The sequence below is a fragment of the Perognathus longimembris genome, chromosome 20 (assembly GCF_023159225.1).
Source record: "Perognathus longimembris pacificus isolate PPM17 chromosome 20, ASM2315922v1, whole genome shotgun sequence".
NCBI classification, from domain to species: domain Eukaryota; kingdom Metazoa; phylum Chordata; class Mammalia; order Rodentia; family Heteromyidae; genus Perognathus; species Perognathus longimembris.
This window is the reverse complement of record NC_063180.1, coordinates 26,140,503-26,156,438: the sequence shown is the minus strand read 5'-3', so window position 1 is coordinate 26,156,438 and position 15,936 is coordinate 26,140,503. Positions and strand designations below refer to the sequence as shown.

The 15,936-nt window shown below is 49.9% G+C and overlaps 1 protein-coding gene across 1 annotated transcript; it reads right to left on the bottom strand.

Moving 5' to 3' along the window:
- Nucleotides 1–13,217: 13,217 nt before the first annotated feature.
- On the bottom strand, nucleotides 13,218–14,527 carry LOC125338492 (zinc finger protein 471-like). The gene has a single exon (XM_048329311.1). It carries the CDS (start codon nucleotides 13,959–13,961, stop codon nucleotides 13,296–13,298), a length of 666 nt encoding a protein of 221 aa, XP_048185268.1. The 5' UTR covers nucleotides 13,962–14,527; the 3' UTR covers nucleotides 13,218–13,295.
- Between the last annotated feature and the right edge of the window lie 1,409 nt (nucleotides 14,528–15,936).

Sequence of the window (15,936 nt, the reverse complement as noted above, 5' to 3'; positions counted from 1 at the left end):
GAAGCATACATTGGGGGCTGGGGATATGGCCTAGTGGCAAGAGTGCCTGCCTCGGATACACGAGGCCCTAGGTTCGATTCCCCAGCACCACATATACAGAAAACCGCCAGAAGCGGTGCTGTGGCTCAAGCGGCAGAGTGCTAGCCTTGAGCGAGAAGAAGCCAGGGACAGTGCTCAGGCCCTGAGTCCAAGGCCCAGGACTGGCCAAAAAAAAAAAAAAAAAGAAGCATACATTGGTAGACATGAGTTCCAGCACTGAGGCAGGAGGATGGAGAGTTCAATGCCAGCCTGGCCCACAGTCTGAGACCCTAACCTCAATTCTCAGCAACCACTGTTGCTTCTTCCTCTCTGATTGTGATTGTTCTAACAGTTAGAAATCTAAAGTATCTGTCTCCTGTGACTGGACCGTTCCTTTTCACACCATCCCAAGATGTCACACTTCCCCTCCTCTTTGAGGCTGGAGAATATTCTGTCCTAATGTATATGGCACTAAACCCTCCGTGTACAACTAATATATGCTAATAAAATTTTTAAGTTTTTAAACTAAGAAACTGTGTATGCGGGCTAGTGAATGTCTATGTAGTTTTCCATGGCTCACCACCGCCATCTAGTGGTGGACAAAGCAACTGCTATGCTCACAGAGCCTCCATTGAATCAGAATGAAAGAGGAAAAGAATTAAGGCACTTGATTTTTTTTTCTTCTGCTTTTCTTTTTTCTCTTCTTTCTCTTTCTTTCTTTTTTTTTTGCTATGTAGAAGAATCCTCCCAGCCTGTGATGATTGCACCCATGGACACAGTAGAGGCCTCAGGTAGGTGGTGTGGTGCTCTCGTGAGACTTTTTTTGGCATCAACCACATGTGGTAGAATTTGGCATCCTGCTCAGAGCCTTGGGTGGGGGCCTAAAGCCAGAGCAAAGCACTAATGACCGGCCATCGCCAGCAGCCCTGGCGGTGAGGCAGGCCCTGGGGATCTGCGTCATGCACAGGACACTGGGCAGGGCCAGGAGAGGACCAAGCTCCAGCAAGTTCGGGCATGGGTTGATGCAAACACAACCTGGATTCAACCTCCAGAACAACAAAAATTAAGCAAAAAAGATGGGGATGTTCTGTTTTTTCATACACAGTAGACAAGTAAAAAACATGAACTACTATTGCTGACGACTTACGACATCTGCTACTGTGTCAGGGTTGCTACATCGAGGACTTTACAGTAAGGCCGATTCCCACAATGCACAAGGCCCTGAAACAAAACCAGAAAGCTAGAAAAGAAGGGGTGCACATGGTGCTGGGGACAGACCCTGGCTCGCATTCATCGGGAGGAGCTGTGCCGCATGAGCCTTCTGGTTTTACAAGTCTCCCTAACTCGAATCTTTCTTCAATACAAGTTTAGCCAGGAAGCTAATGCCTCACAAGGATTGCCTCCACCTGATCTCACACGTGATGACAGAGGCAAGGATCCTGCATGGAGGGTCAGGGAAGAGGCAAGCTAGGAGCAAACACGGTGCTGTCATCTGAGAGGGTCTGACATGAGGCACCCACCAGGTCTCACTGATCCTGATTTGCACGTGTTTCCCGCCATGTCTGAAGTTGGGTAGGGTCTTCTAGCTGGTAGCACCTTCCCACTAACTTGTTGTCTGCTTGGCAGTATATCAGATGCATATTTCACAACTGGCAGTGTCTTCATTTCAATGAAATAGTCATGAAAAACTTCATACTAAAAGGGTTTGTAAAAAATAAATCATCTCCATGGGTGTTTGGGAGGCATTTGATGTCACTAAATGCCCATCTGAGCATACAGTTGACAGCGCATACAGTTTACAGATGGGAGCTGCTGTCACCATTGAATGGGAAGCGTCACAGGCAAACACACCAGCACCAGGGACAAAACTGCACACAGGACAAGACGATATCCATGTGCTGTGTCCATCAGTCCACAAAGCAAAGCCCTGACACAAAAACAAAAAGCTAAAGCTGGGCACTGGTGGCTCACACCTGTGATCCTCGCTACTCAGGAAGCTGAGACCTGAGGATTGTGGTTCAAAGCCAGCCCAGGCAGGAAAGTCTTATCTCCAATTAACCACCAGAAAACAGGAAGTGGCACTTTGTCTCAAAGTGGTAGAACATTATCCTTGAGCTGAAAAGCTCAGGGACAGTGCCCAGGCCCAGAGTTCAAGCCCCACGACGAACAAAAGTTGGGGGACCTGGGGCACCTGGATTACGGAGAGGCTGAATTCGATTGCTCAAGCTCCTGGAAGACTCCAGCCAGGTCACCTGACATCCACCAGGGATGAGATTGTCTGTGTATGATTCCCACAAGAACCAGAACAGAGGCCGCTGTGGAACTGGGCCACAGCTACCGGGCGTCCCCAGACTTCAGGGCCCCATGGTCAGAACCTCCCTGTCCTCTTCCTCACACCGAATGAACCCAGCCGATGCGTGCTGCCCATCCTCTCAGCCCAGTACTGGCTCCCACCTCATCTGTGACACCTGTGACCCCTGTGACGCCTGTGCCCTCCAAGACCTCTCCGCAGGTGGCCCCACCTTCTGTCCCGCCATGGAGGATTTCTCCTCTTGCCCTCCCTACATCTACCACCGAGAACCAGTTCTCCCTTTCCAGTGCTCCCCAATGCCCCCATCTCCCGTCAGCCACCTTCAGCGTCTTCTAACCCCTCCACACCCTGCCATTCTTCTGGACTAAGAGCTGATCGAGGTGCTGTCCTTGGTGCTGAACCACGGAAACAGCCACGCGCAGTGCTGTCCTCGGTGCTGAACCGCAACGCGGGGGCCATTTGTGGCGCTGTCCGTGGTGCTGGACTATGGTGGGGGCGAGGCGCCCGTGGTGCTGTCCGTGGTGCTGAACCACGGGGACCAGTCGGAGCGTGGCGCTGTCCTTGGTGCTGAACCACAACGGCCGACCATTGTGTGGCGCTGCCCGTGGTGCTGAACCCCGATGCCCGGTAGCTGCACTGGGCTGTCCGTAGTGCTGAACTCCGGTGTCCGTTCGCTGCCCTGAGCTGTCCGTGGTGCTGGACCACAGGACAGGTGGGGAGGGCGGGGAAGCTAAGCGCGGTGCTGTCCTTGGTGCTGAGCCACGATGCCGAGGCAGAGCTGGACCCGCGATGTTGGGGGGGGATTGCTGTCTGGTGCTGTCCACGGTGCTGAATCCCGGGCATGGGCCCTGTCATCGTGCTGTCCTTAGTTCTGAACCACAATGGGAGGTCGTTATGTGGTGCTGTCAATGACGGTGCCGGGCTTCTTGTGGTGCTGTCCATGGTGTCGGGGCCCCTGCGCTGAGTACCCAGGGGGACCCCAAACCTGTCCACCTGGAAAAGTCCCAGGATACAAAGTTCTCTGTAGGCTGGAGGGAGCAGGGTGAAAGTTCATGAGTAAAGTGCAGGGTTGTTTAGGTAGCAGCTTTGGCTCTTAGGACAAGAGCACGGCTACAATCTGATGAAAATTTTTAACTGTTTCTGAAACATGTGTGTGCAGAGGAGGGAATGTGAGGGACAGACTGGCCCAGGACTCTAGCCATTGCTTCCTGGGTCCGGAGAAGAGGAGGGAGGGGTGGAGAGCTCTACAGAGGCCCGTGCGAGTTACTAGGGTTTATGGATTTTGTGTCCCAAGGTGGGCCGCAGGGCAGACATGATTGCTCACTGACAGGTGGATCCGATCTTACTGTGTGCATTTGGAAGCATGAGCTTCGAGGGTTGGGGTGGCATTTTTTAATGATAAAACGTGCAATGTTTTAATTCATGGAAAATCCATAGGCAAAATACAACTGTCTGCAAAGGGCATAATCTCAGTGTCCCTTCCACAAGCCCTCCCTGATGACCTTATTGCAGAATTACCCTTGAATCATGAAGGCTTTTCAAGAATGACTGCCTGGTGTAAAAATCCACCTCACCATAAACTGCTGTATGAACTCATGTGTGTGCACATGAAAGAGTTTGTTCTCTATACATATCTAGTCACCAGGAGACCATAGCTGCCCAAACCAGGAGTTGCCCCTCACAGGGTGCTGGAGATCACCTGGAGGCCTCATGCCCACAACAGATCTCCTGCCCCCAAATCTGATATTGAGATTGGTGCCAGTCACTCACACCTGTAATCTTGGCTACTTGAGAGGTTGAGAACCAAGGCATTATGGGTTGAGGCTGGTTCAGGCAGAAATGCCTACAAGATTGCTTCTCAGGCCTTAGCTGATGCAGTAGCCCCTGTCATCCAAAGCTACATGCAAGCCTGAGGATGGAAGGATTCCAACCCTGGGGGCAGGGGGAGTCTGAGACTTTCCAGAAAGAAGCTAAGTTTGACTACATTCATCTGTCACCCAAACTAGGGCAAGGCATCTCAAATCAGTGTGACCCAGAGTGTGCATGAAGCACACTTGAGCATGAAGCAAGTCCCCCATCTCTGACGGAACTGCAGGAGGCATGGCTTAGTGGTACAGGGCTTACCTAGCAAGTGTGAGGCCCCAAGTTCCAATCTCAGTAGCAGGCAACCCTCAGGCATTCCCCAGCTCACACAGCCAGTGAGTGACAAAGTGGTGATTCAAACATCCCTTCGGGCAGCTGCCCTTGAGGGGAAAGAAAGCCTCACTCCCATGACTTGTGAAGGGGGGGTGGGGGCTGAGGAAGGCAACTAACTGTCAAGGTCTCTACAGGAGTTCTCTTCCACCAAACAATGTCCCATCTCCACTGCAGGGCAACCACTTGTCTTCCCTCCTACAAACAAAATGAGTTGTTTATTCATGTACACCAGTGCCCAGGGCTGAGAAACACTTAGAAACACCAGCACATTAACAGCCAGTAATATCAAACACCCAAGTTAAAAGAGCGGTTTAAAATTGTTTTTAACAGTCGTGCTTCCCTGGACACATGTAAGCATAAGAACCTGAGCCCCGCCACACCACAGTGCGCCATCCCTGTCACTGTATGGGACTTAATGAGTCTGAACAAAAGCCGCCTTTCAGCAGACTGCGCAAGCTCAGCACAAAGCCATGTGAACTCACAGCTGGTGCACACTCCTCACTCTTGTCTGGTGCTCTCTCTCGCGCTCGCTCGCTCGCTCGCTCGCTCTCCCTCTCCTCCCTCCCTCCCTCCTTCCTCTTCTTTATTGCTGGATTGCATGGCTTAAGTGGCAAAGTGCTTTAAGTATGAGGGCACAAGTTCAATCCCCAGGACTGCGAAAACTAAATACATAAAGAAAAAGAAAGTGTTCTAAGTCTATTATCAGTACCAAGAAACATGAAGTGAACTGATCACAGTATAGGCCATGTGACATGCGTGTGGAAAACCAATGCTGGATACACAGCAGGACTTACTTCATGACCAGTCTGTGCTGACCATAGCCAAGCTTAAAAACAGTGGCAACACGGGCTGGGGATATAGCCTAGTGGCAAGAGTGCCTGCCTCGGATACACGAGGCCCTAGGTTCGATTCCCCAGCACCACATATACAGAAAACGGCCAGAAGCGGCGCTGTGACTCAAGTGGCAGAGTGCTAGCCTTGAGCGGGAAGAAGCCAGGGACAGTGCTCAGGCCCTGAGTCCAAGGCCCAGGACTGGCCAAAAAAAAAAAAACAGTGGCAACATACTTTCCCTCTTCTCCTGAACTGGTGATGGAATTACATTTCCTACAAACCACTGTTTTCAAAGGAAGCTTTGAGCTTCTATGTCTGTCTCCTTGTCTCTTTGCAGTGAAAGGCTGCTCTGCTCTGCTGGTGGGAAAAGGACCAGGGATGGACACCCCTTTTGTCTCTGGGCCTCACCTCAGTCAAAGCTTCACAAGGGGCCAGCAGGGCCAGGGGCCAGTGGCTCACACCTGCCATCCTAGCTACTCAGGAGGCTGAGATCTGAGGATCACAGTTCAAAGTCATCCCTGGCAGAAAAGTCTTTGTGAGACTCTTAGATCCAATAAACCACTCAAAAACCGCAAGTGGTGCTGTGGCTCCACTCTACCACTCTGTGGTAGAGTGCTAGCCTTGAGCACAAAGAAGCTCAGGGACAGCACCTAGGCCCTGAGTTCAAGCCCCACAACTGAAAAAATAAAAAGGCCAGCATGCAGTAAATATGGCTCATCCTCTCCCACAGCTGAGCAGGTTTGCCCTCTCTCCAACTGCCTGCTCATCCCAAGCGTGTGCTCGTCTCTTAAGGGAATAAGTGCAGAGGGAAACTACACTGGGTCAAGAAGAGTCATGTAGGAAACAAGTGATTAAGAATCAAAGGAGGGGCTGGGAAGGTGGCTTAGTGGTAGGGTGCTTGCCTTGCATGCATGAAGCCCTTGGTTTGTTTCCTCAGCACCACATAAACAGAAAAAACTGGAAGTGGAGCTGTGGCTCAAGTGGTAGAGTGCTAGCCTTGAGCAAAAGAAGCTCAGGGACAGTGCCCAGACCACGTTCAAGCCCCAGGACTGGCAAAAAAAAAAAAAATCAAAGGAACACCATGGGGAAATGAGTCATCAGAAGGAAAGAAGGAAGAAGAAAGAAAAAATGATCAGGAGATCTGGGGGATGGGGGGCAGGGGAGACAAGGGTGGGGTGATTTCTCTCCATACCCGGAGGATTTGATCAAGCTTTTTTCTGTACAGGAACTAGACCCAAGTCTCACAGAAAACCTGGCCCGAGGCAGGGTCCCCCACCCCTACACCCGCAGCTCCTCCCTCTGCTCCAGGAATGAGGCTAAGTCTGGCTGAACCACCATGTCCTGCTGGAAGGAAAGGGGACTGGGCTGGACTTGCCCTTGGCCTGTTCCCTGGCAGAAAAGTTCTGCAGGAGAACCAGGAAGACATGCAGCTCTTTGGAAGTTGCCCTCCACACGTAATGAAGAGACACCCCCTCCACCCTGCACAGTGAGATGTCCTCCCCACTCCAGGTGTAACGAGGCCGCAGCCTTTACCTCCACAGCCAGGCTCTCCCCACACCCACCCAAGAGCCTTTCCCTGCTCCACATCAGACCACAGGCAGCATGGAGGAAAGGCCATCCTCGCCTTTAGCCCCCAGGTCATGCCGGCTCTCCCCAACGGCTTCCTTACAGAAATGCTCCTGAGCCTGGTCTGGCTGCTGGAGAAGTTCATGGTCATAATCGCCACAGTGGGTAAGCCCTGAAAAGGAAAAACACATTTTTCATCACACCATGCTCACTGCTGCATGGCCTGGGGGAGGGGGGGTGTCACATTGACAACAGTGAGACGATGCTGAGCCACCCAGGTCTCAGGATGACCAAGCATCCGTGACCAGGATGGAAGAGCAGGAGGAACCTCTGGGTCACTGCTTACCAAGCCTCTCTCCCCTGAGCCACCTGGTTCCCGGTTCTCCCAACCCAGTCCCCAGCACAACATACATGCCTCGGTCCACAGGAACAGATGGCACCAACAGAAAGGTTGCCCTAGGAAGCCGCTTTCATCTTTTCTGAGGTTCATCTCCTGACTCAGCAGCTGTGTCTCAGACACAGGGTCGCAGCCCCCCAACTCAGAGTCCTGGGGCCCATGGCATGGGGGCTCCTCTGTGACTGCTTCTGGGGGGAGCAGTTCTTCAGGGAAGTGCCCCGGATGGAACTTTCTGGTCTCTTACACAGCCTTCCAGTCTGAAAGATACACAATGTGACCTACTAGTGCACATGGAGGGAGAACTTTCCAATACAAGCAGGCAAATTAAAGCCTTCAAATATATGGCATTTTGTATATTGAACACTGATGAAAGGGAACTAAGCAACTCATGGGTGAGAATGGGAAAGAAGGAATGAGTGGAAAAGGGAAGAGATGTTGCTAAACAGAAGGAAAGTAATGTACATATCATCCAAAATGGAGAAAATGATTTTATTATTAAAGTACATAGATTTCATGAGCTATGTAGAGTAGAAGGACAATTTTCATCATTGTGAAAGTAAAAAGTATACTGTGAGATATATGTAATAGCTTAAACCCAATAAAAAATTTAAATATTGCATTTGGGAAGTTTTCATTTTATTTTTTTTTAAATGAAAGGCATGGCTGGAATAGCAATTCTTCCTCACTCACTGACCTGGGCACCGGCCTCTTGTCATCTTTCTTTTCCCTACCCAAAGAGGAAATCACATCCGGCTTGGAAGCACAGACTCCTAGACACATAGGATAGTCTTTGGTTGTGCTGTGGGCTGGTCCAGCCACTCAACAGGGTGCTGTGGCATTCAGGACAAAGGAAGCTGGGCACCTCAGGTGGGCCAGAGGTGGGGGACGGGGGAAGTGGGCCAGGGCGGGGCCTCCCTCACCCAGGGACGCCAGGATCCTGTAGTTGTCCAGCATCACCCCCTTGTACAGGCTCCTCTGTGCAGGGTTCAGACATTCCCACTCCACTTGTGTGAAGTTCACAGACACATCCCCAAATGTCACCAAGTCCTGAAATAACAGAAGCGCATTCTTGCCCCACCAGCGCTGATGCCCCACACGTAGAAGGTTGTTAAGTAAGCTGTGCTGGGTTTCTGTGTTTAAGTCCTCATCCCTGGTATTTGGGGTGTAAAGTTAGATGTGGTCACATGGGTTGGGCTCTAATTCAGTCTGACAGGCCCCTTGAGAGGAGGACCCAGGAGTGTGAACACACAGAGCAGACATCACTGGGAAGAGGTGGCCACCTGCAAGCCAGCCAGGAAGCAGATCTCAGGAACACCAAACCTGCTGACACCATGATCCTGGGCTGGAGGTCCTGTCTCTCTAAATGGAAAGGAAAGAATTTCTGTCCTTTAAAAAATCCTTAGGGGGGCTGGGGATATAGCCTAGTGGCAAGAGTGCCTGCCTCGGATACACGAGGCCCTAGGTTCGATTCCCCAGCACCACATATACAGAAAACGGCCAGAAGCGGCGCTGTGGCTCAAGTGGCAGAATGCTAGCCTTGAGCGGGAAGAAGCCAGGGACAGTGCTCAGGCCCTGAGTCCAAGGCCCAGGACTGGCCAAAAAAAAAAAAAAAAATCCTTAGGAAGAGTGCCTGCCTCGTATACATGAGGCCCTGGGTTCGATTCCCCAGCACCACATATACAGAAAACGGCCAGAAGTGGCGCTGTGGCTTAAGTGGCAGAGTGCTAGCTTTGAGCAAAAAGAAGCCAGGGACAGTGCTCAGGCCCTGAGACCAAGGCCCAGGACTGGCAAAAAAAAAAAAAAAAAAATCCTTAGGAGTTGGGAATATGGCCTAGTGGCAAGAGTGCTCACTTCATATACATGGAGCCCTAGGTTTAATTCCTCAGCACCACATATATAGAAAAAGCCAGAAGTGGCGCTGTGACTCAAGTTGGCAGAGTGCTAGCCTTGAGCAAAAAGAAACCAGGGACTGTGCTCAGGCCCTGAGTTCAATCCCCAGGACAAGAAAGAAAAGAAGAAAGAAAGAAAGAAAGAAAGAAAGAAAGAAAGAAAGAAAGAAAGAAAGAAAGAAAGAAAGAAAGAAAGAAAGAAAGAAAGAAAGAAAGAAAGAAAGAAAGAAAGAAAGAAAGAGAGAGAGAGAAAGAAAGAAAGAAAGAAAGAAAGAAAGAAAGAAAGAAAGAAAGAGAGAAAGAAAGAAAGAAAGAAAGAAAGAGAGAGAGAAAGAAAGAGAGAGAGAAAGAAAGAGAGAGAGAGAAAGAAAGAAAGAAAGAAAGAAAGAAAGAGAGAGAGAGAGAGAAAGAGAAAGAAATCCTAAGGATCGCCTTGATACATTTGCTCATTTGGAAATCTGGGTAATCTCCGAAAAGCTTCCTTCCTCCTTTTCTCTCTCCCTCCCTCTCTTTTGGCTTGGTGTTGGGCCTGCCTCACACTAGGCAGACAGTCTACTACTGAGTCACACCATAGCCCTAGACAGCTGGCTTTCTATCATAAGCTCTAGAATACAGAAATGGGTGAGGACAGATCCACCCTCAAAGATCATGTGGCTTTGGGGGATGAAAGGAGGCAGGCAGGTAAGATGTGACCTCAGGAGCTGAGCTGTTCTGTGCACTCAGGTGCCAGAGCACTGCTCAGCCTTGGAACACACATGAGTGCCCAGGAGAAGGGTGCTCTGAGCAGGTTATCTGGCCCCTGTAGTCCAGGGGAAATGTCCTGGACAGGCTATCCCACCCATCATCCAGGAGGGATGTTAGGGCAGGCTATCCCACTCCTGTAGTCCAGCACTTACCAGAACTCGGGAATAGGAGCCAGATTCCAGAACATGTCTCTTAAACTGAAAACTTTTCAGGGAAAACAGAACCAAGTGCTGCAAAGCCAGACTGTTTGAGGAAGGGGAGTGGTAACTCACCTGGACCATGGCCTTCACCCCACTCCACGACCCTGCGGCCTGGGGCTGATGGTGCTCCTCCTGGAGGAAGGTGGCGTCCTGGGAAAGCTGAGGAGGAAAGGCAGACACGGTTGACACGATTCCCCCAAATCAACAGCCTTCCCCCACGAGGTGGTGGGGCCATTTTAAGGAGGCTGGAAGCCCTGTAAAGCCCTGAGATGGGGTTTCCATACCGGAGAACGGGGGATCCCCGAGTCTGGAAACCCGGACACCTAGGAACGGGACACTCCCATGGCTCACCCGACCTGGCTCACGTGGACTTCAAATGTTGGGGACCCGTCTCCAGCACCTAGGCCCGAGAACCCTCAGACTTGAGCCTCCTTGCACCCCAGGAACACGGCCTGGAGCCGGGACTTCCGCCACCCTCGCCACTGTGCACGGGTCCCCGAGGTCACCTCGCCCGGACAGCCGCTCCCGGAGCAGGGCCTTCCCAGGACAGGGCGGGCACAAGCCGCCCCGGGCCCCACCTAGCCTCGGCCTGGCCAGGGCTTTGGCGGTGGCGCCCCGGCCTGGGGAGCCCCTGCACTCCCCGACCCCCACCTGTCACCCTGGAGAGCACCTGGGCGCTCGAGCCTCGGGGCCACGCCCGCCACGCCCACCAGGCTTATGGCTCAGCCTCTCCCATAGGCCCCGCCCGGCCCCGACTGGCTGCCGGACTCCCACCAGCCTCCCCTACAGGCCCCGCCTGCCGCCCGGCTCGCCTGCCCAGCCGGCGCCACACGCCCCGCCCTGCCCCGCCCAGCCTGGGCTTCACAGTCTGTCACTCAAGCGGCTCCACCAGTGCCGGAAGTGGGCGTGGTCTTGCCGCAGTGCCCTCTGGGAAACGTAGTTCCAAGGCGGAAGGCGGCAGTGGCGGCGCCGAGCCCTAACAAGGCTTCTGGGAGTTGGAGCCCGTTCGGAGCACGCAGGCCAGGCGCAGTGGTAGCAAAGAATGGGCGAGGCGCGGTGGGACCGTGCACGTGGGGGGGGAAGGGGAGGGGAACGCCCGGCAGGGTGCAGCTGGGACATGCTGCATGGGAAAAGCCCCCACGGACTTCCCAGCTTCTGCAGTAGTTCTCACCCGGACATAGGGTGCGGTGGGTTCATGTGTAGGTTCGGGGGCCCCATCTCCTCTGCCACCCCTGGCAGCAAAGTCCAGGAGACTCTGATCGCTAATTAATCACCAAAGAGCTGGAAGTGGAGCTGTGGCTCAAGTGGTAGAGTACTGGTTAGCCTTGAGCAGAAGCGCTCAGGGACAAAACCTGGCACACCCTCGAGCTCAAGCACCACCTTCACGTCCTGGCCAAGATGAGCCACACTCTGCCCTTCCAAGGCGTCACGGAGCACGGTCGGGTTAAAGGGAAGCACGTCCCGAGGCCAGCTCACAACTTCACAGAATGAGGACATAGCGGCCCGACGCCCCAGGGAACTATTTTTTTTTTCTCTACTTGTGAGCATATGGTATGTGCTTGTATTGTGTACCTCCCAGATGTTTTACGTATTTTCATTAAAAAAAAAAAAACTTCATTCCACTTATGTGAAAATGACTGTGTGCTCTTTGTAGTCATGAAAATTACTTTTGATTCATAAGATGAAAGACGTTTTAATGAGAGCAGAGATTCACAACATGCTTTTCAGAAACCACAGACTTTCTGAAAGCATAGGTCACGGCCATCCCAAAGGACCATGCGGACATAATCACAGGCAGGAGAAGAAGGTTCATAAGGAGGTTTATTAGTGGGGCCATAGTTCCCACGGGAGAGGGAGCTACATGGTGTCTGCACCTTATCCAGGTGGCAGCTTCTCCTCTCTGGGGGTAAAGGGGAAGTAGTTAGGTAGTGAGTAGGAGTGGCTCATTAGGTATGGGTGGATCTATGGGCTAGTGGGAGGAGCTGAGGACCTGAGGCTAGGGAAATACTAACACTTTCCATGTACTAAATAGCAACTTTATGACCTCCAGACAAGCATACACTTCCAAAATTGTTGCGATTCAGTTATGTGCTTAAGCATCTACATTTCTGCACTTGGGCAGTAACACTGCCAGTTTTACAAATGGCAGGCCCTGAATTCAACCCTAGTACTAAAAAGAAAATTACAATTACTTGGAGGAGGGCTGTACTAGGGTTTAAACTCCAGGCCTGATACCTACAAAGTAGGCACTCAACTACTAAGCCAGACCTTTTTGCTTTCATTTTTCTTCTAATAGGGTTTTGAATTTATGTCTGGGCTGATTCTCCTGTTTATTTTCCCTGTGAGGCTGAGGTGATAGGTGTGTGCCTCTCCTTTCACCAGAGCTTCCCCAAAACCAAGATCTTCCGGATCTCTGCCTCCAGAGTAGGGCTAGGTGTGAACAACATTTACTTCTTTGTTGTTGTTTTTCTTTGTTTGTTGCTGGTCCTAGGGTTTGGATTCAGAGACTGGGCTCTATCCTTGCCCTTCTTTGTGCTCAACACTAGCATTCTACCACCTGAGTCACAGTGACACTTCCAGCTTTCTCTGAGTAGTTGATTGGAGATAAGAGTCTCACAGACTTTCCTGCCAGGCTAGCTTTGAACTATGATCCTCAGATCTCAGCCTCCTGAATAGCTAGGATTACAAGTGTGAGCCACCTGCAAACAGGTAACACTTAACATTTTTAAAGATCCTTGTGGCTGTGAAGAATCAATGTGAAGGGACAAAAACAGTTCAGAGGATTGGGGAATTTCCAGGGAACTAGGCCCATGGGAACTGAAGATATGGATGAATTCCAAAAAATACTTAGCAGATATATCCACAGAGCCTGGCATCACAGGAAGTAAGGAATGCCTGAGACAGTTTCATAAGATGCAAAACAAACTCACTGATCAGTAATGTTGTCTGCAGTCTTTCATGTTCCCAATTATTTATAAGAACTCTCTTTCCAGCAAGACTCTTTCCATGAAGACAAGGAGTCCAATTTTAATGAAAGTTCTCCTACATTCCTTCCATTTGTATGTTTTTCTTCAGGTTGAGTTCCCTGATGTACATACAGTAAGAGATTGGCAAGGTGTGAAGGACTTGCCATGTGTGTGTTTTTAAGGCTTCTCTCCAGCATGACATCGCTGATGACAGTTAAGGGATGACCTTGTTCTGAACGCCTTCCCACATTTAACACACATATAGAGCTTTTGGCCAGTGTGAAGTCTCTGGTGCTGAGCCTGGCTTGACCCATCACCAAATGCTTTCTCACACTCGGTGCACTTGTAAGGTCTCTCTCCACTATGAACTCTCTTGTGTCGTATAAGGTAGGCAGCGTCGGTGAAGGCTTTACCACATTCATTACACCCATAGGGCTTCTCTCCTGTATGAACTTTCTGATGTCTGGCCAGATATGGCCTTCTCTTGAAAGCTTTACCACATTGCTTACATTCAAAAGGCTTCTCTGCTGTGTGAGTTCTCTGATGGGTGGTCAGCTGTGAATTTTCTCTGAATGCTCTTCTACACTGCTTGCATTCATAGGGTTTTTCACCCATATGGATTCTCAGATGAACAGCTAAATGTACACTCTGCCTAAACGCTTTCCCACACTCCTTACACTCATAGGGTTTCTCCCGTGACTGTATTCTTTGATGTCCATTGAGTGACAAACGATGGCTAAAAGCTTTCCCACAAATACCACATTCGTAAGGTTTCTCTCCTGTGTGGATTCTCTGGTGAACAGTCAGGGATGAATCCCTGCAGAAGGTTTTTTCCACACACATTACATTTGTAGGGCTTCTCTCCAGTATGCACTCTCCTGTGCAGAGTGAGTCCTATATGAACACTGAAGGCTTTTCCACAATCAAGGCAGTTAAAAGGTCTCTCTCTCTCTCCAGTATGATCACATCTGAAGTGCCGAGTTAGGGACATGTTATACCGGAAGGCTTTCCCACACTCACTACACTCATGGGGCGATGTTCACTGTGACACTTCTGGTGTCGGACAAAAGTCGAGCTGTCCCTGAAGGCTTTCCCACATTGCTTACACACATAGGGCTTCTCTCCAGTGTGAATTCTCTGGTGCTGAGCCAGGTGTGAAGGCTGTCGGAAGGTTTTCCTACAGTCCTTACACTTGTAAGGCTTCTCCCCGGTGTGAATTCTCTGGTGCACAAGTAGGTATGCATTCTGGCTGAAGACTTTCCTGCATTCCTTACACTCGAAGAGTTTCTCGTGGGTGTGTATTCAGTGATGCTGGCCAAGGTGGTAACTCTGCTTGAAAGATTTACCACATTCCTCACATGCATAGGGTTTCTCTCCTGTGTAAATTCTCTGGTGAACAGTAACAGATGAGTTATATTCTCTCCCACTAATTTCCCAGGTCTGGTACATTTGTAGCCTGTTTCCTTGGTGAAGATGTTTTTACAAGTTTCTGACCTGCTAAATGTCTTTTGCCCTGCCTTCTGCCTCTTAAAAAGGTCTTTACATTTCCAATCTTTTTCCAGAGTGGGAAACTCAAGTCCAAAGATTGTAACTCTGTCCACTGATGTATTATCACACATGAACTGCTTCAGAGGTAGCTCTGTCCCTCATACGCAGGCTCCCCATCTGAAAGCTGCCCAAGAACGAAGCATCTTTATCATGGGCTATTCACAAAGGAAACATTTAAAATAAGAAAGGTAATTAACAACTGGTGTGTCCTACAAAATGGATCCTGTGTAAACATCTCAACTGGAAAATATTCAAGGAAGCCCCAAAGTATAAAAACATTGTGGTGGTTAATCTGAATTCTCAACTAGATTGGGTATACCTCTGGGCAAGTCTGTAAGAGCCAACATAAATCTTGTTATTTATATTAGATTTTTAAAATCACAGTGAAGAAATACTGACCACAAATGCACAAAGGAGTATGCAAAAATGATTGGGAAAACTGAGGATAGCTATGAGGCCCTGGAGAAGAAGCCAGAAGTAATCATCAGATAGTGTGCCAGATTATAAATTAAGCCTCTCTCATTTGGAATTTATTTGCATATATAGTGAGGCCAAATTTTTTAATACCAGTACCATTCCATCAGTACTTCTGCTCAAAAGTTCTCTGAAGGGGCTGGGGATATAGCCTAGTGGCAAGAGTGCCTGCCTCGGATACACGAGGCCCTAGGTTCGATTCCCCAGCACCACATATACAGAAAAAAAAAACGGCCAGAAGTGGGGCTGTGGCTCAAGAGGCAGAGTGCTAGCCTTGAGCGGGAAGAAGCCAGGGACAGTGCTCAAGCCCTGAGTCCAAGGCCCAGGACTGGCCAAAAAAAAAAAAAAAAAAAAAGTTCTCTGAAGACCGCTAGAAACCACAACCATTATGCTTTGTGAATTCCCTGGAGATTTAGGTGCAATAGTTATTTCTTAGAATCAGAAAATGGTGTTTCTATGATCCATCTTGTTTCTTGGGTTTTGAGGGGTGTTTTTTTTGTGTGTGACACTGGGGTATGAACTCAGGATTTGACCTTACTAAGCTGGTGTTCAACCACTTGAGCTATGTATGCCTCCAGACCTGAATTTTGGTGGTTATTTTGGAGGAGATTAGTGAACTTTCTCTGTTCATGGCCTTGAACTGTAAAACCATAATCCTCCAAATCTCAGCTGAGTAGCTAATATTACAGTCATGAGCCACCAGCATCTGACCACCTTGATCCATTCTTTATATTATTTGTATTTCAATGAATTAAAAAGTTTCAGTTCCCACAGATCTCTGAAATTTGGGTTGCAT